Source organism: Haliaeetus albicilla, chromosome 11 (assembly GCF_947461875.1).
Source record: "Haliaeetus albicilla chromosome 11, bHalAlb1.1, whole genome shotgun sequence".
Classification (NCBI taxonomy): domain Eukaryota; kingdom Metazoa; phylum Chordata; class Aves; order Accipitriformes; family Accipitridae; genus Haliaeetus; species Haliaeetus albicilla.
The window spans coordinates 38849698-38873420 of NC_091493.1; the positions used below are offsets into that span (position 1 = coordinate 38849698).

The window sequence follows — 23723 nt, forward strand, 5'->3', positions numbered from 1 at the left end:
GTTCTGGGTTTCTTTGTGGGCAGGCCGTGTTTACACATTATTGGCTATCTAGTTGGGCTAGCTGGAATCATTTTATTTCTGAAGCAATTTGATAATTTTACTTGATTTGCATCAAATAGAGACATGTGGGTAATACTGCCACAACTATTTGGCACATCAGATGCACAGTGTTTTCAGGCATGTGACATAATGCATTTTGTTGTGATTTATTAAGATTTATTTTATTCCAATGTTGTTGTTTAACCAAGGTATGTAATTCAGGTTTTTTGCTGTTGTTTTGTGATTTTGTTTTCAACAGATGTGGGAAGAGGCCATTGCCTTGGGTAAAGAACTTGCAGAACAGTATGAAAATGAAATGTTTGATTATGAACAACTCAGTGAACTGCTGGTAGGTTTTTTTTTAATGACATAGACACTGCAACAATTTCTTCAGAATTTAATTTCTAAGCTTTTAAAATTCTATTGAAAATCTCTCTTATGACAGTAAAATGCAGAAATAGATGCCCGTTTTGGCTGTGTTGGACAAATGTTGATTAACTGGCTACCACTGGAGTGCCTGAAAAAGATTGTATTTTATTTTTTTTTTAGCTGAAAGAAAAAGATTTCGGTTACTGTTAAGCTGATTTATTTGGGGTATAAAAGGAAATTTGGAATTTAAATGTAAATGGGAACATGAAAAAATCCCCATTCTCTCTCAAGTGTCTTTCCATATTCACATTTCTTTTTTTAGGTATGAATAATCCCCAAGCATTCATGTCTAGAGTCAGTTATTTTTGCCCTAACATTACCCATTCATTATGCCTGCACCATTTTTTTTCTCCTGCTCTTCTCCAAAGAGATAAATGGCAGCTGTCAGTGTCCCTCCTAACTTCTCAACCATTTTCACAGCAGTTGGGACATGATTCCAGTTTGGTTCTGAAAAATTTTGACTTTCAGGGTTTTGATACATTTTACCTTTGCACTCACCACGGTCCTTAATTTTTTTGAATTGTTTATCTGCGTTATCCCAGCCTGAGCTGGGCATTAATTCGGTGTCATTGCACCCTCTTTCTCCGCTGACACTGATGCTCAGTTTGGGGATGGCTAGGAGCTGTCTCCCCAGAGGCACCTCCATCCCCATCTCCCCAGAATCTCCTTTCTTGGGGAGGAAAGAATAAAGGTAAATACAGCTCCTCTCAATTTTGTGGTTTCTTCACTCCTTTACATGCTCTTTGTTTTGTCCATGGTTCTGTCCTCCAGCTCTCTAGAGCTGAATTTATATCCCTTTTTGATGGTCCTCCTTTTGTGCCATTTTAACTGTTTTTTGCTGACAGACCGGTTGTATTGATTTGCCTAACAAATGTGGAGCCTGGTTTCACGTCGCTTGGTACTGCAGGAGGTCAGGGATATATACAGAGCATTTCTCGGGTGCTGTGGTACGCCAGAAGAGTCTTCCTTGGCCCGCCGTCAGTAGGGCTGCGTTCAATGGAGAATATTCCTCATTTCAATATAAAAGGAATCTGGTAGAGATTGTTCCTCAGCTAGAAATGATTCTCATGTGTCAGATATGATTACTCACCAGTGGGTAGCTACTCTCCAGGTCCCTCGTTTTTAATTTTCCATCTCCTTTATGCTTGCACGTGGGAACGTGAACAGCTTTGTCACAGAGGCAACCACTCTTCATTTATCATACCGTATCCGTGTTGGAGGAGAAGTCTGAATTTGCACTTTATACATTGTAGCTGATGACCAATAATACCGAGTTAGGTATTTTTCACCATTTCTCTTGCACAGTAAATATGTCACTGTTTACATTAAGTGACACAATTCCAGGCAGTGTTATAAACCAGGTATAGTTCATCTGCGTATAGGGATGGAGTTTCTCCCTCTTCTAAGAGGGGAGACCCAGAACTTCCAATTCTCACATCAATTTACTTGCTCCTCATCAGAAAGGAGAAATTAAGAGAGATGTCACAAAAATTAGTACCAGCGTGCATTGGGCATTCATCCCTAATAAGGCAAAGATCAAAATTCACGCTCCCATATGAGTCAGGTCTCACATACCCCATCGGCTTTTCTTATTGCTGCTGCTGAATAGCATTAGCATGCTAGCTCTTTCCCTCCCACCCCCCAGGAAAATTTAAAAAGTTTTTTGTTTCTTTCTATTCTCCCTATTGTCTCTTTTATTCAAGCAATATTAAATATTAGACAATTCAGAAATGACAAAACAGTTTTGCTACAGGTGAACTGAGAAATATACAGCAGATCTGGGTCTTTGTAGTATTCTTGCCATTTACTGTTATCTGTCGTAGGGGAGCAGTAACAAACCTCCCCCCAAATCAGAATTTGTTCTCTTACAGAAAGTAATAGACTAAAAATAAGTTAATGAACAGATCATCTGAAGCTGTACATTTGTTACTATTTCATCTTTTGAGATAAAGAAGGATTCCACTTTGAAAACAGATGGTGTCTGACATGCGTGTATTTATTCCAAAAGTTATATTTTTCTGCAATTCTCAACTGCGTGCTTTCCATATACAAATAAATAGCTGTAAACATGGAAAAGTAGTAGAAAACTGTAATGAAATGTAACAGCCGAAAACTGAGAGGTCAGCACCACTGAGATGAGCTGGCTTTAGCAGTATGTATGTGCTTCGTCGTTCCAGTCTTTTGTCATTGGCAATGTCACAACCTGGAATTCAGGCTGCCTTGGAAATTCTTGACCTTCATCAAAATTGAGATACTGGATATGGAACAGTGAGGTTCAGCCAGTTGAGCATAAAAATAGTGACTACAGAGTCTACTATTTCAGAATATTAGCATATATCTGATAGAAAGGTGAAGAAAAAGGGGTGAATGAAACATGTACACCTTTAAGTTAGAGATACACATAAAAGAGATCTAGATCTTAAGTATAAGGAATCTCCTTAAAGTTTAGGTCATTAAAATTCCTCCTGTTTATTTTGCAGAGAAAGCAAGCCCAGTTCTATGAAAACATTGTGAAAGTGATAAGACCAAAACCAGACTATTTTGCTGTTGGATACTACGGCCAGGGATTTCCAACATTTATAAGGGTAAGTGTCCACCTTTTTCCACAGATAATAGCAAGGTTTCTTGCTTTGGAAATTTCCCTCGGTTATGAAGAAAGTACATTATTGTATGTCGGTGTGTTATCTGCAATCTACCTCACATTGATGGTTGGTTTTTAGGTGTATAAAACAAACATTTATTTTCCTTTCCAGTTTCTAATATGCAATAGTTGAATTTTAGTAGAGAAGCTTTTTCTTCAAACATATCCAATACTTCTTCAGGGTATCACTAGAGATGAAGATATACCACCCGATCCATAAATCAGGGTAATAACCAGTACCATCTGAAATGCTGACATTTTTGCCTGATGGGGTGTGTGTGTGTATATTTATATATATATATATATATGAGAGTATGGTAGAGAAGCCTTTTGTATATGACCATGCTTTCATGTGAGTCTCCTTTCCAGCATAGTCACTAAAATGAAGTTGAATATCAGAGATGCATGTGATACCTTTAAAAGCAGTCTTTTATCTTTGGTTTTCCTGAGTCACATGTCAATTTAAGACATAGGTCACTTGGTTGATGCCAGTAACATCAGTCTAGTCACATTTTAGGTTTTTTCCACTGATACCAGGATTGTTATGGAGTTGAATTAGTGGCTAAAGAAGGGTGGGGATTTAACATATCCGAATTGCATCTGTATCATGGTTCTCTGGACTCCGGCACATGGCAGTTGGTGGCATGGAAATAACTGTGCTGTTCGTATCTGTCTTAAGAGCTGAGGATTTTCAATTTGGCAAGAGGCTCTCTCCTTTGGAAGAGTTACAGCAGATTAAGCCATTTCAAGAGACAGAAGAGTAAAATGATTATTATTCTCAGATTATTCTCTGAGTCCAGGAGACTCAGAGAGATTTAGTCTCAGGCCAGGGGCTGGTGGTAGGTTTCCTCCTGGAAATACTCATTTGGGAGATGAGTTCTTGTTTATAACTGAGTAATTCCACGTTACCTCTCTCAGATTATGCCATAACAAATACCAGGAGCAAGCCCAAGCCTATGCTGAAGCCTGTCTCACTGGATAAATCCAGTGAGCGCTGATAAAGCTGGCTTTGTCAGGTTACTTGTGGTCAGCTGGTCTTTCATGGTCTATTAAAATGAAGTAGGGAAAGGCTTTAAAAAATCCCCAGAAGTAAAACTTTTATTAAAATCAGGTGCTCATTTGGAAGAATCCTCCTTTTCTACCAACTAACTAAAGCCCATGTGAAAAAAATGATATTCTTGAATCACCCCAAGAAGCAGCAAATGCGTGTGGCTTTTCATACACCCTGGGATGCTGGACTACAGGCGTGCTTGTACCATTCATGCCTCCTGAGAAGTACAATAAATGATCAGTTCTTTGCAGCTGAAAGGAATAAAGCTGACCCCAGGCAGCTCCTGCCAGGCTCAGAGTGCATTTGCAGCATCCATTGTGTGCAGACCCTCAAACAAAAATGGGGAGATGAGCTCTCTCCCATGTTAGCCCACTGCTTGGTCTCCAAATTACGGTTGGGCACCTCATGCCAAAGAGATTCTGAGCGTGCAGGAAGGTGGCAGGCTCATCGGTACCCCGAGCTGCCCCAAACCTTGTGAAAGGCAATTCAGCAAACTGGCAAAGCTGTATGTTAGCAGCTGAGGCAAAGGCTTGATGGTGTGCGAGCTACCGTGTGTATCAAAAGACCAACCCTAAAGAGGTGCGATGCGGAAATACTAAGAATTATTGTGGTGTTTGAAGTACATGTAGAGTAACGTACGTGCAATAGCTTTTATCAAGTGTAAAACAGCAAAAAATGTTTGTGGTACATGAAGTAAAAAAGCTTTAATAAGTCTTTTGTAAAAAGTTTATTAATAATTTCTTAAGTTTTACCAGGCAAAAAATATTTAGTATCCGGTAAGAAGGAGTCACTGTTAAGATTGACCAACCCATTTTTCTAGAAAATGATTAAATTAGTATTTTATGATATTCTAATAGGGAAGACTGGATTATCAGGAATCGTCAACACGATGAACGTACAATGAAGTCACTGATAACTTTGTAAAAGGGATCGTGGCTGTCAGTCGACATGAAATTTTGTCACGCGTACGGTCACTCTCAACAGAGTGCACATTATCCTCTAGAAATATCGTGACTATCCGGTGATCCAGAGCTGCTAACCGGAGAGGGGCTGCCCTGGGATCAGCAGGGGCACGGCGAGCCGTCCTGACCGAGCGCGCGGGGCCGTTTGTCTCGGCCCCTGAACCAGCCGCGGGTTGACGTGCAGAAAATGCAGAGAGCACAAGGCGGTTTTCCTGTGGAAGTGCTGTGTTAAACTCAAGAGTCAAAGGGATGCAGTGCAGAATAGTGTTAATCTGCTATATAAATGTCGAACTGCTTTTTCTCTTCACGACTGAATGGGGTTTTTTGTCAGTGCGGGAAAACACCATGCTTCACAAAAGCCTTGTGGATTGGTCAGTTTGTAATAAATGAGTGATTAAAAGCTCTGAAAAATAGGCTATTAAGTGCCTTGCTGATTGAGAAAATCCTCAATACCAGCTTTTTCTTCTGTTGCAATTTTTCCTGTGAATTACAGGTATATATACATGAATTACAGGTATATATACACTTCTTGGGCATCTGCCCTTTTTTCTTTTTTTTTCTTCCACCCAAATAGAGAGTATTCTTTCATCTACTGTGCATTTCAAAAGGCACCATTGCAGAATTAAACCCAACAGGGCAGATGTAAACTATTCCAGTTTTCTACCCCTAGTCATAACACCCTTTTTTCCAACAAGTGCTGTATAATTTTTTCACCAAGCGTTCATTCTGAGTAATGAGGTTAAGCATATTCAGATGCAAGTGTTACATTCATATCAAAATTTACTTTGATATATTTTATCAGTTAAAAATATGCAAGTCATCTTTCACCTTTTTCTTAGAATTTAATATGCTTGTTCAGTCTATAAATGGACTGTATAAAATATATCTTAATTTTCTTTAATGTGAAAGGAAGAAAACAATATTTAGAAATACAGTATACTTAATTTAAAAGTTATGCTGTGTGCAGACAACTGTATAATGGCAAAAATCTAATAGACTAATGTGGTCTGCGGTGTATCAGTCTTTCTAAAACAGTCAGTGGCTTTGGACCTTCCTCCTAAAATTGGCTTTGTTTTCTGTTTATACTTTTCTCTGCTATTCTTGCTTGCTCACGTCAATACCTTTTAATAAATGTTAGTTTATAAAAAGCCTAATTCTGTTTATTTACATCCGTTCCACCATTAGCTGTGGAAGATGAATGAGAGGAATTACAGAGGGAGATCTTGGATTTGATAGAGGACATAATTTGTCTTAATACATTTTCAGTGGGCATCTATTTTATAGATCCTTGAAATCATGTGTTTGGATCCCATTGAATTTAGCATGGTTTATGCATAGGCCTAAAGGTAAGTGCATGCTTAGTGATTTCAGTACTGAACTGGAGGTAAGGAAATCATTTTGTGCTTTATTGAATTGGCATAAAATATTTGTAAACTATTGATTATATCATAGCGTGAGGAATGTAAAATTTCTCACTTAACAGCATGGGAGTCAATGCTTCTGAGATCCCAGTTCATTACTGAGGATACAGGTATTAGGATTTCACCTCTTAATTTGTTTCCAGAACAAAGTCTTCATTTACCGGGGAAAGGAGTATGAACGCCGCGAAGACTTCGAAGCGAGGTTATTGACTCAGTTTCCGAACGCGGAAAAAATGAAGACAACATCTCCACCGGGCGATGACATTAAAAACTCCTCCGGCCAGTGTATCCTTAGGGGGTACAGCGGCTCCTGCAGCCGCACAGATGGAGGATTTCTGGCCAACACGAGCAGGAGACTGTTGCACTTCTGCCTTTATGGGTGTAATACATTAATTTTGTTGTTCTGTCCTTTCTTTGCGTTCCCATTGAGCTGCCTGTTCTGCGTGATTGAAATTTGCTTTTCAGTTCTTAACCCCTGAATTCAGATATTCAGTGCTTTACTGTAAAGCCAAAACTGGATCTACCATCTAAATTTCACAGGCCAGTGTCAGAACAAATTGTGAGGTGAGTTTGGGCTGGTTTTGCAATTTTATCGGTCTCCTTTATAATACTTAAACTAGTTCTTGTTGTCATATAACAAATCTGTACACAGCCAAGGAGGGTAGTAATTGCGAGGGCATTTCATGGGTATTCTTAAAATCAGCAGAGATCCCATCCAACCCACTGGAGAACAGCGATCCCATAAGCGGTTTATATTTATGCAGAAACTCTTTTTCTAGGACTAGAGTTTAGCAGCAATTCCTAAACAGACAGTGTTTGATTGTGATTGTGCTTTTCCCTTTTTTCAGTTTCTATAGGGTGAATGAAGTCCAACGGTTTGAGTATTCACGCCCTGTTCGAAAAGGAGAGAAAAACCCGGACAATGAATTTGCGGTAAAAAAAAAGAAAATAGAGTACTTTGGGGGTTTGCTTGTTTATTCCCCTCCATTTTGAGAATCTGAACCATTCATTATGTTTTGGTTGTTGAAAAATAAATCCTAGGTTTCAAAGTGATTATTTTTCATAGAAATTCAGTTAAACCAATTTATCGTGTTCTGGTTTATACCAATAGAAAAAATGGACGAAGCTGTGTTTATTTTGTTAAAAACCAACTGTTTTGAGAAGGAAGTTTAAAATGGGTATACCTGAAAAGATAGATGTCTCTTGCCAAAACTTGTCTTGCCATGAAGATTCTAGTCAGGCATCTAAAAAGCTTTTTGCAGTAATACCTTTTTTGTTTCTTTTCTCTCTTTTTTTTTTTTAACTAAACCATATGTTTCATCTAATGGTCAGTAAAACTCCCTTTGAGCACAGCTTGTATTCATCAAAACATTTACAACAGGTTACATCAAGTTGATTGCTTTTTTTTTTATAGACACCATTTTATTCACAGGGGTTCTAGTGGGTGCAGTTAGTAGTAAAGTAGTAGTAGTAATTAAAGTAATAAATTAATGCATCATTTCTTGAGCGTAGAACTTGGTTTTCTGTGTAGTAGCAGGCTCTAATCTAATCAATGTGCCAATAAATGCTGAGTATTTGGTTTCCTACAGCTAAGACTAGGTATTCATTCAGAGACTCTTCTACTGCCTGTGGCTTCTCTTGGTGGCTGTTATATCAAAAATTGCTAATTTGCTAATCTACGTGGGTTTAGCTGAGGAGATCGGAGACCCTTCTTTTCTAAAAGCATAATGCTAGACTGGAGTGCTACAGTTTACAATATGTTTTGAGTGTAGATGAAAAAATGTAGGTGTATCTAAATCACTTTGAAATTACTTCTTCTGTTAATGGAGGATGGAATAAGCAATTCTGTTTTAAAAAAAGCCTCATAATAAATCAGATGCACTACCAACATATGCCAGTTCTAACACAATGACCTCAAGAGACATCTCTGACGCCGGTTATGAACCAAATACACACATGTGAAGGAAGAGACGTTAATTCACACATCCTTAAATTCAAACCAGCGAGGAGGTGTTACAACAGAGCCATTGCAGTTTACAGCTCAGATGAAATCACAGTTTCGCAAATTCAGGCCAGGCCAGGACCTTGGGTCCAACCCCTGCCCCAGCTCCGGGGCCAGACCCGGCTGCTCAGGGCTTTCGCCGTCGAGTCTTGAAACCTGCGAGGATGAGGATGGCACAGCCTCCCCGGGGAGCCCGTCCCTCCGCTCCTCTGCCCTCCTGGTTTTCCCTATATCAAGAGGTGGTGGTTTTGTGGAGGATGGTCCTTAAAAGCTCCCGTGGGAGAAATGGCAGTCCAGTAAAACCAGTGGATCTTTCACGTAGTGTTCTCCTTTGGCAAGAGAGCAGTTGTTCTCTACTAAATCACGTAACAGATTTAAATCGGTGCTGCTCCATCATCTGCCCAAGCAGATACTGTTTGAAATTTCCCCCGGCTTCGTCATGTCTGTCGTACTGCGGTTCCTTTTCCTGATGATAACGTTTTAAGGCTTTGCTTAAGATAAAAGCTATCAATCTGATAACATGATGTTTATGTTATATTTGCAGAACATGTGGATTGAGAGAACCATCTATGTGACAGCGTATAAATTACCAGGGATTCTGAGGTGGTTTGAAGTCAAATCAGTTTTCATGGTAAGATCGGTTTGGCTTTATTGAGATTGCGTAAAAGAACGGGGCTCTTATACAGCCAGGGAGCATTTATATTTCTGTATGACTGTGCTTTGGTCCTGTGAACAAGCAGTCAATGTGGAAATTTGCTTGCAGAGGGTGCTGATTATTGACTGAGGGTGACCCAAGTAATGCTTTTCCCCTCCTGAGAGAAGGAAATCTGGGCTGATCTTCCAGGCCTTTAGGGCAAGGTCCAGTCAAGTGCTTGAAGTGCTTCTTATTTCTGGCTTTCAGCAGGCCAGAATGCTGTAAAGGCTCATTACAGCTTGTGGCGTAAGCCGTGTGCCTAAAATGACGAGGGACCCGCAATGGTGTAGGGGAACCCTGCTACACCGAAACGAAACTAGTCTGAATTTTGGAAAAGAGGATTTTGGTAGTCTGGTTGTAATTTATTCAAGATACCATAAATTGAATGCATTGTATGTGTCAGCACTTCTTCTCTACTTACTGTTTGTGCTTAAAGATTGTTTTGGGGTTTTTTCCATAGTTAGCTAAAATATACCCTAGCAACCTCACGGAGTGACTCCAAATTATGCATTTCTCTGTTCTACCATTTAGACTGTTTAGATAAGACGTATCCATTAAACGCCTTTAAGATTAAATTATTCTTACACAGCTGTAATTTTTAAGTAGCAATAAAAACATTGTTACTGCAGTTTTTAAATCTCTCGTGAGGCTTATTTTTAAAGAAAAAGAACAATTTGCATATGATTAATTAAAACCTTTTTCATTGCTCCATTGAGGTTATGTTGGACAGTTGTATTTAGATGAACAGAAGTAATGCAGAAAATTACTATGGTATCTATAGTAACAGAATATGAATGTGATGTTTGACAGTAATAGGCAGCTGAATAAAACACATTGAATTTTTAATGAATTTTGTATTTTCAATATTATCCTGATAGAGAAGATTGTATTTATCTTCATGATTGCAAAAAGTGTTGTTTATAAAGCCTGGCAGATCTGATGAAAGTCTCTGTTCCTTATGAGTTAAGAGCACAGCCTGACAGGCTGCTTTATGCAGGCAATTTGTATACACGCACCTTTAACGCTGTGCTTGTCATGGAAATGTGCATAAATCCTGGGAGAGTGCTTTCTATAAGCTTTTTGTAAGTAAGGATTATATCAGTCGCATAGCTGAAAAATGATACCAGAATGGAACTTAATAATATGTGGGAAGACGGCAACGGATAACTTTTGACCTAGCTCTGGCATAGTTACTACAAAATTGGTATTGACTTTCTTCAAGATTCCTGTCGACTAAAATGCTGGGAGCACGATCACAAGGTTTACGTCCCTGTAATGCTAAATTTTGATTATGGATATAGATATTATTGACGTTTTACTAAACACGATGAATTAAAGTAGCTTTGCGCATTTCATATTTTATTGATGGAACTAGAATATCCTTAAAGGAAGAGGTGAGATCCTATCAAATCAGTGCGGAGAGAAAACTGAGTAATTTAATAAATGCAGTGTGTTATGTTACATAACCCATAGGAACATGCATAATTTCCTTAAATCTATTTGCTTTTAAAATTCCCTCTGATGACTTTTACCTAAACCTTTTCAATCTGTTCATTATCTGCAAGGAATTTGTTATATGCATTCATTATTCTGTACCTGATTTGGTTTAGCTGGACACAAGTAGGTGTAGGGGAAAGGTTTGCTGAGTGAATTAGAAACTGGATTTTGAAATGCACTTGGTTTTAAAAAATACAAATACTAATCTCTGTTTTCTTTTGATGTTTAATTTTTTAGTGTTGCAAACGTATCAGGAGTATGTCTTTTCTGTTTGCCCTGAATAGATTGTGTAGTGTCCAGAGTTAGCAAGCTACTTGGAGCGGGGCTCATAATTTACGAGTATAGATATTTCTAATAAATAGCCTTCAGTAAGTTCCAAAGCACAGTTTATAGTAGTAGGATGGGAACTGCAATTCTCCATCTGCTTTTAAAAAATTAGAGGGAGGATTATGAGAGTAGTAAAAGAAAGGAGAATGAGAAAGCAAGCCATGATTGCTGATACAGAAAAGTCAAAAAAGATGTCTGTCGGCTCAATGAGTGTTAATTTCTGTAGATATTCAAGAGCTTTAAAAGCAATGGTTCATCAACAAATTATTGCATAGTTAGAAGCCCATTAATACAAATGACAGAATCCTAAATTTAGCATATGATGTTCCCAGCAGCTCTTGCCGAATCAGATGGTGAATATGGTCTTACTTTGCCAGTCCAAATTTCACTCGTAGCACACTCAGCTCTGAACGGCAGCCGTCGTCTGCCTGTCCAAGCCTGGTCTGCTCCACAGCCGCAGCAGAAACATCAGGCTCGTTACCTGCCTTCCCCAGTAATTTCACCAGGCAGACGTTTCAAAATGCTAATTAAAACATCCTTGATGTCATCAGATGGCAGGTGTAAGAGTAACAACTAAAGAGATCTGATTATAAGTGGTTCTCAGAAACTTGGTAAGCAACTGATAGCCGGGTAGAAGTGCTTCTTTGTTTATGTAGCATTTATGGAAATTAGGGTGTAATCAAATATACACTTGCGTTTTCCTCACAGGCCTCAATTAACCTTCCTTTTCTATTCCTACCACATCATTTTTTTAATGTAAGTAGGCGATGTCTTCCAGGGAGGACTGTCTGCACTCTGGGTTGCTGCAAGTTAGTAATTTTTAGCCCATTCACTAAATGTACATATTCTAGTAATATTGTAAATATTTTAATACTGTTTTTTCAACATGAGCAACTGTCATTCTGAAAGACACGGTATCTGGTCATAAATAATAGTTGGAGATCGGTCAATTAAAATAAAGCATGTTTTGTACCGTATAAGAGCTAATTCACCCCACAAAAACATCTGAGGAGCTGTCTTCACTGAAGTCCAGGCTATGTGAGAAGGAAAATTTCTTCCTTCAGTTATTGACGTTCAGATGAAGAAAATGTGACCTTGTGGGAAAAAGCACAGCAGATAGCTTAGAAGTCATCTCTTCAACATATTAAACTCAATTTCCTTGGAAATGCACCAAAATAATCACTGCAAAAATATCTTGGGGTTTTGAGCTGCTTAGGATTACATTTTCCATCAGAAAATCCATGTTAAGTTATCATTTCTTTCTTACTATTACATTAAGCTGGATCTTCTTTGTACTGCTAAAACTCACCGACTCGTAATCTCTGATGTTCTCCATAATCCTCCAAAAACCTTGCGTGATTCCTGTCAGAGCCTTTCTGAATGTTGTGCTGTTGTGCTGAGATGTAATCTGTCGTACAGCGGCGACATGCATTTAACTCTCTCCACTGATGTTGATTATCCCCTATCAGTTACCGCAGTATATGGATATCAAATATCTAAATGCCTGGAACCACCCTTTCTGTTAATTACTGGTTAAAATATCTTTTGTTCTGAAATTCCTGAAATGTTTCCAGTCATGGTGGTTTGGTGGACAGCTAGTTCTGTGGCAGGTTAAAAACTCTGCTCCTTCGTTAAAACCTCCTTTTGTCTCTCTTTTAGGTTGAAATCAGTCCACTGGAAAATGCAATAGAAACCATGCAGCTAACAAACGATAAGATCAATAATATGGTTCAGCAGCATTTAAATGATCCGAATCTACCCATTAACCCTCTCTCGATGCTGCTTAACGGCATCGTGGATCCTGCAGTGATGGGAGGGTTCACAAACTATGAGAAGGTAACGTCAAAATTATCTGTCCTGCTTCACCTCTTTGAGGCTGGACTCTCCTGGAATGCTGCAGGACGTGTGTGCTCGTACATAAACGCTATGCGAGTCTCCCCTCCTATGTGTTTTGTAGAACACTGCTGAAAAGTTAGCGGTTTTAATGTCTTTCTGATATTTCTGGGTACATTTTTGCCTTCCTACGTTCAAAGGAAGAGTTGGTGTGTTTAGCAGCAGGAGTACTTACGTGGGGACGCGGCGGGCAATCGCTTACGAGAGTTGGACACTGCGACCAACGGCAGTCCCAGTGTGTGCTCTTGTGCGCTTGGCCATCGGCGCTGAAGCAGGAGTTTCTGGGAGAACTTCAGTGACCAAAGTAACCCACTGCGGTTCTCTCCTTTGCTTTCAAATCCATGAGTTTTTAAAGGATCAGTCAAATGGTAGAGACTTCTGAGATACCGCTCAGTTGCAAGTATCTCTAAGTAATCTTAACTGCATGTTTACAACGTTAGCTTTTAAAGTTATATGGGGTATGATATTAACACTGGGAAACTGTAAACACTATATCTAGTATTTGTGTTGCCAGTATTAATCATATTAAGCTAGCAAATACGAACAACGTATTTTGTAACATAAATGGAGAAGGTCCATGCTGACAGACATGTTGCTGTATCCGTCCATTTGTGTCCTTCTGTCTTAATCTTAAAACATTGTTAAATCCTCTATCTCTTTCCTAGATTTTCACTTTGTATTTCTAGCTATTACTGCTGTTTTGCAGAACTTTGGGGTTGATTCATTTATCTTTGCTGTTGGTAATTCTTCCATGGTAGAAGGTGTTGATTCATTTTCTGAAGTAATGGCTCATTTCTCTCTCTTGACTAGGCTTTTTTTACTGAAAAATATATGCACGAGCATCCAGAAGATCATGAAAAGATTGAAAAACTGAAGGACCTGATTGCTTGGCAGGTAAAAGATTTTAAGTCAGGTTGGTCAGGGCCAACTGCTGTACAAAGACAGTTTAGTGTCACTTTTGAAAAAATTCAGACATTAAACCGTTCACCCTGTGTACACTTCTTTGCCATTTAAAACTGTCTTGGAACTTGAGCTAAAGTTCATCTTTTCAAATCTGACATCATTTGTCATTTGATAAACCTGCAAGGAACAAACATGATGAACCTCTTTTTTTTCTTTTCCTTTTTTTTTTTTTTGTAACCGTAATACAGTGAAAATATCCCATCTATATCAAGTGAGAAAATATTTCATAATAATGCTGGTTGGTATTACTGGCAATTTAGTTTTGCATTTTAATTTCTAAGGCTGATTTCAGAAATTCTTCTCAGACAGTAAGATGAAATGCCTAACCCTGAATCCCTTCTCCTGCTTGCATCCACTGGGACAGGATTTCTTCACATGTTCACTTCTTTGTTCAAACAATGTATTTTCCATTTATTAAACTTTCTATGTATACCTACAGTACCTTTTAGCACAGAATATTAAATGTGAGAGTTGCAAAATTAACTTGCATGCAAAATATTTAGTAAATTCATCGAGACGTTGTGAAACCTTTGCTTCATTTGCTATATAACTTAACATGGTAAAAAAACAGTAGTGATTCCTAAAGCATATGAAACTATGTGGTGTTTTTATGATGACGTGTTAAAGCAGAAATCATTTAAATGTAAGATCACACAGGTTATATTTCCTGAACTGGGAATGGAACCCAGGTTTCCAGCCCTGTGCCTGAGAGAAAGCAGGAGCCCTCTTGCATGAAGAACTGCGTTTATGTGTACCAAAGGATATTTTTCAGAACAAACAAGAAACAATTCCAATTTTGTTCCATACTCATATACTGGCCATTTTCCAGTGGTCTCAAGGTAATTTTATGATAACTAAAAAAACACCAATATGTTCGGAAGCTTTTTTCCCCACAAAAGAAAGTGCATCATTGCCTTTTTATATTCAATTTTGTCTTTATAATAAAGGGAATAATTTACATTTCTATAGGTTTCAACCTTAGAGGTAGTAGAACCAAAGATACAGAATTAAAAAAAAAAAAAAAAAAATCCTCTGAAGACCATAAAACTATCACTGAATAAAAAACCTTTTGGTCTGCAAAAAAATTTATGTATTTATTTATTTATTTTCTTGTAAGCTTTTACAGAATATTAGGTTTTAGGAGCTTTAAGTTTCACAGAGGAAAATAATTTGATCCCAGAAGACTAACTTCACGTCAGCTCTCTGTCTTTGCCTCTGATAGTGATACTTCAAATTAATTACAAACACACTTTTCCTCAGCAAAGATTCACTTTGGTAGCATTTGGTTATTAAAATAATATTACTGTTTGAAAATATGTATGGCAGCTAATCACATTGTATTTTAATTACTCGGTGGTTTTAAATACATAATTTCCCATCAGTATTGTAGTTCCAAAACAATAGGAACCAGAAAAATAGAGAAAAGGGATCAAAAACTATTTTTATATCTGAAAATTCTTTTCACTAAAAGGTCTAGCCATTTCACGGCGGCAGTCGGGGCTTATAAACTACCTGAGACGTTTCATATACATTTAGCGTATCCTAAGACTTTGAACCTCCTCTCCAGTTCTTTCAGTTTGCAGAACAGAGCAGCGTAAGCAGACGGGAGCGGGGTGGGAGCTGTCGGCTGGTGTCGGGAGAGGGACTTGGTGCGGAAACTTTCCCAAGTCAGGCAGTGGTCTGAATTCATCACAGGCTTGACAGTGATTGAAAGCAAAAATGAGGTTTCATTTTTCAGTAATGTGGGGCTTGGAGATCTGTAATCACACGGAGGTTTTCTTTATGCCGTATAAATCAGTCTGGGTATATGAAATAGTAGCCTGACAATCATATTATCAGCTGACTAGTTAAATTTAATTTTTTTCTATCCCCTTACCTGTTTCTCCATTGTGCTATGGAATTCACGCTCTTCAGGATATTATCCTTTTATAATTCCTGTGAACTCTTAAGTATACGTTTTTTTCTGTTTATTATTTTTTCAGATAAATATCACTAGTAAAGCAGTGTTTGGTTTTGTCCATCTTAGTGATTTTCCAACTGAGAAAAAAATGTTTCCATGCAACTACATCATTTCAAGCTGATGTTTTATTTTAACATGAAGATAATGAAATGATTGATTGAAATTACGGTAATGAAATGAATGATCGATGATGTTAGTCACTCTGCATTTAGTTAATGTATTTACAGCATGCCAAAACTGGTACGTCACATAAAAATCTTGTGCTACTTCTACATAGCTGAAAGAATTGTGGCATAACAAACTAAGTTTTTATGATCATATTTTATGATACCATTATTATGAGAGATTATCTTTTAAGATTTAAGATTAATTTTAATAATTCAAATCTATGTGGCTTTTTCACTCTTTTCAGCCAAGCAGATCAAGATCTTTAAAAAAAAAAAAGAAGAACTAAAAATCAGGGAATAATTTAAGTTGCAGTGGAACTTTATAAAATTGTAAAATCGAGAAAGATTAGAGTTAGGAAGTAAGCACTATCTTGAGGTGGTTTCCTCTCTCATTCAGCACATTCGTTTCTAGCTCAGCTCCTTACATTACTTTTATTTTTTCATTCACCTCTCCAAAGGTGGGGACGCCCTGTAGGGTCTTTCGAAATAGAGCCGTAAGCAAACCCACCCAATGCTCCAAAGCCAAATGAATTGGTAATATCGTGAATGTGGCAAAAATCTGCCTCTCTCGCCGCATCTGACAAAGACTCATATAGGTTTAAAATTCAGTGTCGCTCGTCACCAGATTTCCCTGTGTCAGTGCCTGGAAAGGAGACGTAGGAAGAATTTTGAAGCTAGTAGAAGAAGGTAAAACAGTCCGAAGGTACCTTCTTTCTGTACTTGATAAATGTTTAAAGGATTAAGTGGTCTTGGACAGGGAGACCAAATATCCTGACTCTAAAATCTCACAGAAGTTCTGTAGCAAAGCCACGGGAAGTTTATTAAATTCGGCTTCTGTTAAGGAATAACAAGCTGCCGCCTTCTGTGGTTTCTGGTCGTCTTTCATTCCCGTGTAGCTGGTGGCTCCTCTTGCCTGTTCCTCCAGCTCTTGACTCGACGGTTCTTGTACCCAGAGGCCACCAGCCTTTAGGTGCTCACCTTCTCCCAACCCAACCCAGCAGAACTGGCCATCAACCCTCCTATTATTTTGCTTCTCCAAGTGCCCAAAGCTCTCCACAGCTGGTTGCACACACCTGGTGTACACCAACAGTGAAACCCTCCTTAGCCCCTCCCGTTTGGGGCACAGAAGGAAGCACCTACATTTTTTTCCTGACTGGGACTTTTCCCTACAAAAAAATGTAATTTCCTTCCTATTGCTTGATTATCTAGATTGGAGATGGCTAATCCCTAGGACAGGCTCATTAGTGCATTTTCTGCTTGTAAAAATTATCTCAGAGCTGAAGCTTCAGACCCCACGTGTACTTCATCTTGGTAATTCGATTTTTTTAAAAGAATCCATTTAAAAAGTCAGCAGGTTCTTTTAAATAGATGAGCCAAGTGACCACTTATCCCTGCAAAATGGGAGGGTCACAGTGTGGCCTGATAATTATGAAAATTTGGAAATTCATTTACTTGTTCAGAGCAGGGAAGTCTTCTGATTTTAATGTTTAATTTTTGTAGCGTGCAAATCCATATAACTATAAATAGAAGTGGCTACAGTAAAAAAGATGGTCATTCTTACTCCTCTTTGTAGCCTTTAGGAAAGAAGCTGTGTCCATTTGAATAGTGCCAAATCACAGAGAATTGTCTTGATAAGATTTCTTGAGTTTGTTCATCTGTAATTCATCTGTGTATTTATTATTCTCCTTACTAATAAAGCTACTCCTTCTGATTGCTGCTCAGTCTTATTAGAAAAATCTGGGTTTAATCAGTATTATGATTTAATTATAAATTATTAAGAAGAAGCCTCTTAGCTTGATTGCTGCAGAGAATATCTAAGTTAGAATCAGAGCACTGTGTAGGCTGAAACGGACCTGGAAGAGGAAATATTTTTCCTAAGCTGGAGGTAGAAAACTCTAATAGTGTGTCTGGATAGCTGTGGGAATGAAAATGTCTCTCTTAAAACATTTTAAAAGGTCAGCTACACCTCCACACGATGAACTAATTATATAATCCTGTGTTGGCATGGATATCTTGTGACAGAAGCCTTGAAGATAAATGATTATTTTCAATTACAGAAGAGAATTAATCTAATTTTTTCTCTTCTGTTTTGTTCCCAAAGAAAATAAAATTATTTTTCTAAGGAGAAATGTATATTATATAAAACTATATGTTTTATTAATAAATACTGCTCTGCTATATATACATGTCCAAGGATGTAGCTCATTTGCAGTTTTAGAACTAGCATTTATTTTAGAAGACATACAAGTATTTTCTCCTTCAAGGTTTTATTCTCATGATACTGGGAAAGGACTGATATTAATAACCCAGTGTGAGAGTCATCATTCATCAGTTTGCCATTTTAAAGTACAGCATGTTTGGGGGCCTGTGAATATAACATCACAGGAATATTTGTGCTATCTGATAAATTCATCTGTGCCTCCAGCATGTGATTACTGGACAGAACTATGGGAGTATTAATTTTAAAGGACTTTGGTTAACAGAGAAAAAAGGAAATCATGTATAACAGATTTTTAGATCCTTTTTTACTATGTTGTGCTTCATATGCAATGAATGATTATTATTGCTGTATTATTATTATTATTATTATTATTATTATTATTATTATTATTATTATTCCATGAGATCTTTTACTCCTCTTGCAACATATGTGGGGTTCTTGCCCTAACCCTTCGCTTAGGAAGGACTGGGCAGGCTGAAGCAGCGTAACTCTGCTTTCCAGATCCCGTTCCTGGCAGAAGGGATCCGGATTCACGGGGAGAAGGTGACGGAGGCTCTGCGGCCGTTCCACGAGCGGATGGAGGCTTGCTTCAGGCAGCTGAAAGACAAAGTGGAAAAACAGTACGGGGTCCGCGCTGTCGTAAGTTACCTGCTAACTTTATGTTTCCTAAACACGTGGAATTTCTTTAAATTACGGGCAACTGGGTATTCCTCTGTTGTAATTCCCGCTGATTAAAAAAAGCAGTGTTGATGCAGCATTGCCTGGGCGTTCTCAGTGGTCATCAAATTATTAAATACTGAGCAGATTCCCTAAGAGATGTTCAGAAAGCCTTGGTACTTTCATGTTCTAGCATGGGAACAATTTCTAAATTGCCGGAATCTGTTCCTTGAAAGTCAAGATAATTCTTTAATGTTCCATTTTTAAGGAATTGAGTTTAAAAAAAAAAAAAATTGCCACTATAGCATGATTTTTCTAGAGCTGAATGTCACCTTTCCGTAGATATAATTCCTTTTGAGATGTGAGGGCTGTGCTGCTCTATGGTAGCGTGCAGCCTGACATACTCTGGCACCACCCTAAACGTAGGCAGGCAGTAAAAAGATAGCTGCTACTTAATGAGATTTAGTAGTGCTGGAGTTCAGGCTTTTCTCATTCCAACAAGCTGTTTTCAGTTGCTGCTTCATCTTCAAGGCACAGCCAAGAATTGGGCGGTGTTTCCAGTGGGGTTTTGTTCTGCTTTTAATTCGAGTGTTACTCATCAGGAAGGAGGGCCAAAAGCCAGCATACAGCTTCGTAATTCAGAATATAATTGATAATTCAGTCAAAAGCCATGTGGATTGGGTGCTATTATATGATCGGGTTTTAAAACTATTTAAAAACCCAAGATGTAAGTGGTTGGAGTTGCTCTAGGACTGACTATGCAGAGCTGATGTCCTAATAATATATTGAAGGCTGCCAGGGTGTGCTTTATCTCTGTCTACTGGTAGTCCTGACAGCAGTGTTGTAAACATGCTATAATTTTTAGGTTTATTTGTGAAACGACAGCAGTACGCGAAACTTGCATATGCAGTACATACCTTGTCACTGCTCCAGAAAATAAAGCACATATATTTGCCAGAAAAGACCCGTATGTCCTTTAACGCAGAGGTAGTCAGCATATCGTGCGTATGCTGCTGAGATGGGGCTTGGAGCAACCTGGTGTAGTGGAAGGTGTCCCTGCCCGTGTCAGGGGGTTGGAACTAGATGATCTTCAAGGTCCCTTCCAACCCAAACTGTTTGATGATTCTATGACCCGGCACGCAGTTGTCTCCCTCCCACCGGGCCCTGTGATGGCGAGTTGAGTTGTGGCTTCTCTCCTGCCTGGTGGTTCAGGATACGTAAGTGGGCTTCAAGCTATACCACTTACCTGATTTTTAGGGAAAGTTTTACCTCCAAAAGAGCAAACAGTGAGGTATCACTTAGGACAATACACATTTTCCCCAAATTGGACTCAAGACTATCCTATACCAGAAGCCATTTCCCACAAAAAGGACTGGTATGAAAACCAAATGATCTCGAAAAGCAGTGATTTATTTAAGATGGCAGAGGTCTTTAAGATTGCACAGATTCACCTTCTGTCAGCAAAAGCCATCTAAAACCAAAAGAAATCACCAGCAGACCATTAATTATTGGGGCATGGCGCAGGAAAGCCAGCTTGCCAGCCTGCACCTTGGACTGGCGTCTCATCTCCATCCCTGCCTTTCCCTGGCACCCTGGGAGCAGATAAGGACCTCACACTGTAATCCCATTAACTGCCTTTTAATAAGAAAGCCAGTTAGCAGGTCCCAGCAGGCAAAGGACATGTTACCAAATGGCAGGTGCTTCCCTGCAAGCGAGTGGCGGCTTCCTGATGAGAACACCAAATGGCATGGTTGCCCCAGTTGGGGTTGGGTCATCATTTTTGCAGGTGTTGCATCAATTCACGTATGTATTGAGGTGGATACTACTTCATGGGCTCAGATTTTGAACGTTATCTCTGCAGCCATGGGGCTAAAAACATTTGCAGTTGTGGTTTTTGCCTTGTGCCTGAAAACTCAGTGTCTAAAGCACAGTTGCAAAGAGAGGAGATCACCTCTTCATGCCCTTCCTCTCTTCCCATCCTTAAACCCTCCAGGGCCAGAATATCAGGTGGGAGCTCCATCACAATCTAGTCCTTAGTAAATTAAGAAATAAAAGATTGAAAAAATAGAAGAAAGAAATTGATAACAATGACAAGTTCTCCAGTTTTACTTCTGCCCCTAGATGAACAGCAGTCACTAAACCAATTCTAAAAGGAATGAAGTGACCGAGATACGGCTGAACAGCCTTAAACCAGCACCCTCCTCATCCAGTTCTGATCACGGTCGCTAATGGATGCGTGCCACTGAGTTTACGGATGTTATGCCAATCACATCAATATAAGCAGGGTGTGAATTCGTTTCCACATTACCTCTGGAGAATCCCACAGAGGTTTATTCTGAAGAGTGGATGATGTGGGATATGGTGAGGGAGAGCTTCAGCTGTCTGCTCGGTGAGAGGCAGAGCATCCCGGGCTAAGGAGGCGGCGGGAAAGATGCCGCAGCAGGCAGGGCAGCAAAAACGTGCCAAGTGACGTCCTCTGAGCGCCCAAAACCTCAGCGGAATTGTACGTGCCAGTGAAGTATCCTCTTGTATTTTATGACAGGCCTTCCTTCAGAGATTAACTTTTTTTTTTTTTTTAATGGGAACACTGAGATCTTACAGGGAATGTGCCAGCCTTTGTGGTATCCTTCGAAGTGGTGTTCCATTTGTAGTCCTTCAGATCCCGTCTTGCTAATATATTTAGGAAGAGAAAAGTTCAAATAGTAATTTATTCCCAAGGAGAACAGGAATAATTGACATTAATGATACTTGCGTGTCAGTCACTTCAATAATATACATTTACATCATCAGGGAGATGACTGGAAAGTCATACGCAGGTGGTGTTATCTTTCTAATTTCACTCTACCCACCAGTAAGAATTGTCAGGATTGATGGGAGTTTTATCGCTTCTGCCTTCCTTGTACAAGGCCAATTTACCAGTACTTGACAGGGTGGAAAATATACCTGTAATTAAACAGCATGAGATTCTTATTTGTTGACTGAAAGAGTTCAATTATTTTATGCATATATCAGTTATTAATGACTAACAAAGCTTGTATAAATATTCAGAACTATGAAATTGTCTGAAACAAAAAAAAAAAAAAATCTTTCATATATTTTCTTCTTAACCTAGATGTCACTCTGTAAATTGGCTCTCTTGACGTAAAGTTCCTCTAAGTGGTTTTTTTTCTTTTTTTTTTTAAATATACTGACAGGGCAGTCACTTCAGTTGCAGAGATGGATTGGAAAAAAAAGTTATTTGTAGAAAGCTCCTTTTTTAAAGCCCACATGTTAAGAAGCTTGTAAATACCATTGAAACAAATGAATTATTGGAATATGTTTAAAATTATACATGTGCCTATTAGGACCTAAATATTTCTTCCTAGTCCTTTAAATGGATTTTCTTTAGAATTCATTTCTTTGTGGTTAATGTATAGTGAAATGGAAGAAAAACCATCAAATCTTTCCACATTACTTTTAGCAACCAGATATCAGCTATATTGTGATTTAAGAAGTAAGGTCTTGTATTTCTTTATTGCAGCTTTCAAGCCTGGATGATAGACGAGGCAGTCGGCCACGGTCTATGGTGAGATCCTTCACGATGCCGTCGTCTTCAAGACCCCTCTCCGTTGCATCGGTGTCTTCCATCTCCTCAGACAGCACACCTTCTCGACCTGGCTCAGATGGGTGCGTAAGAAATACTCATTCAGGGCTTATCTCTGTAAAGCATCATGTGGCGTGCACGTCTATAGGTTTTGAGGATTGTCACCACCCCGCTCCAGATCTCAGTGCTATCATGGTGTTGCTTCTTCCGATCCTACTGACTCTTCCTGTGTGGCAGCATGGCGTTTGTTTGATCTCATCAGGACCTGTGGGATTTTTGGTTGGGTCTTTTCCCAGAGTATTTTATTCCAGATTTGGTTCATCATAATACCCCACAAACATTAAGGTGACACAAAGGTATGAGTAACTAGTGTGGGGTGGGGATGGTGCTTTTACATGACAGCCTAATATTGGCTAAAAAAACCCAACCTATATAGACATTTATCTCAAGATACATTCCTTGTGGGTTTTTTTAACCAAAATAAATATGATGCTCTTCTTGGTCATCTTTAAAACAAAGTTAAAGAAAACCCCCTAAGCATTCAAACAAACAGGAGGTAAATTATCCCCTTGTAAGGTATTGCAACTATAATTGTTGCAATAGATCTTTCGGAAAGTCAGTGATGAGACGTGTGTTCAGCTGGTCCTGTCGTGGTAAACAGGTGGAGCCTGGGAGAAGGAAGGGATTAGCTAACTGCTCACAATTTCTTCTCACTTTTGCCGCCAGAGGAAAAGCTGCTTATGGCAAGACTCTACTTCCAAGACTTATCAGGATATTTCACATGAGACCTGGGAATTCTGTTGATATGCCCTGTCTCACAGTCACATCCCTCAAAAGAACAAAATAATCTGTTTTCTTTCTGGGGTTTCCACACAGCCTCAGAAGTCCCTTCTCCCTCTTCCTCCCCCCAGGCATTCCCGTAATCCAGAAACTCAATATTTGACCAAGGTGGCAGTTTCTAAAAAGCCTCCTGAAGGGCTGCTATCTTACAGAGATGTGCTAGAAACGTTAGTGTCCCTTGTGCACCTTCAGAGGGAGTTATTACTTGACTAGAGAGTAAAAGCATCAAGTAAAATGAAATCCAGCACCTAAGGACCAACATGATACTTACCTTGATTACAGTTTATTTACCCATTGGGAAGAACGGCAAACAGAGCACAATTCAGGTCTCATTATGTTACCCTCTATAACGTATACGCAGTAAGTCATGTTGATA

General features: G+C 38.9%; 1 protein-coding gene across 2 annotated transcripts in view; it reads left to right on the top strand.

The window, feature by feature from the left end:
- Positions 1-23723, top strand: part of DOCK1 (dedicator of cytokinesis 1) — a 313031-nt gene that overhangs the window by 265017 nt on the left and 24291 nt on the right. For both annotated transcript variants that reach the window (XM_069797209.1, XM_069797210.1), the window contains exons 39-48: positions 299-388; positions 2949-3053; positions 6687-6828; positions 7029-7107; positions 7392-7476; positions 9090-9176; positions 12723-12899; positions 13767-13850; positions 18769-18906; positions 22445-22590. In XM_069797209.1, the coding sequence (XP_069653310.1) occupies positions 299-388; positions 2949-3053; positions 6687-6828; positions 7029-7107; positions 7392-7476; positions 9090-9176; positions 12723-12899; positions 13767-13850; positions 18769-18906; positions 22445-22590 (1133 nt within the window). The remainder of the gene's footprint in view (positions 1-298; positions 389-2948; positions 3054-6686; positions 6829-7028; positions 7108-7391; positions 7477-9089; positions 9177-12722; positions 12900-13766; positions 13851-18768; positions 18907-22444; positions 22591-23723) is intronic.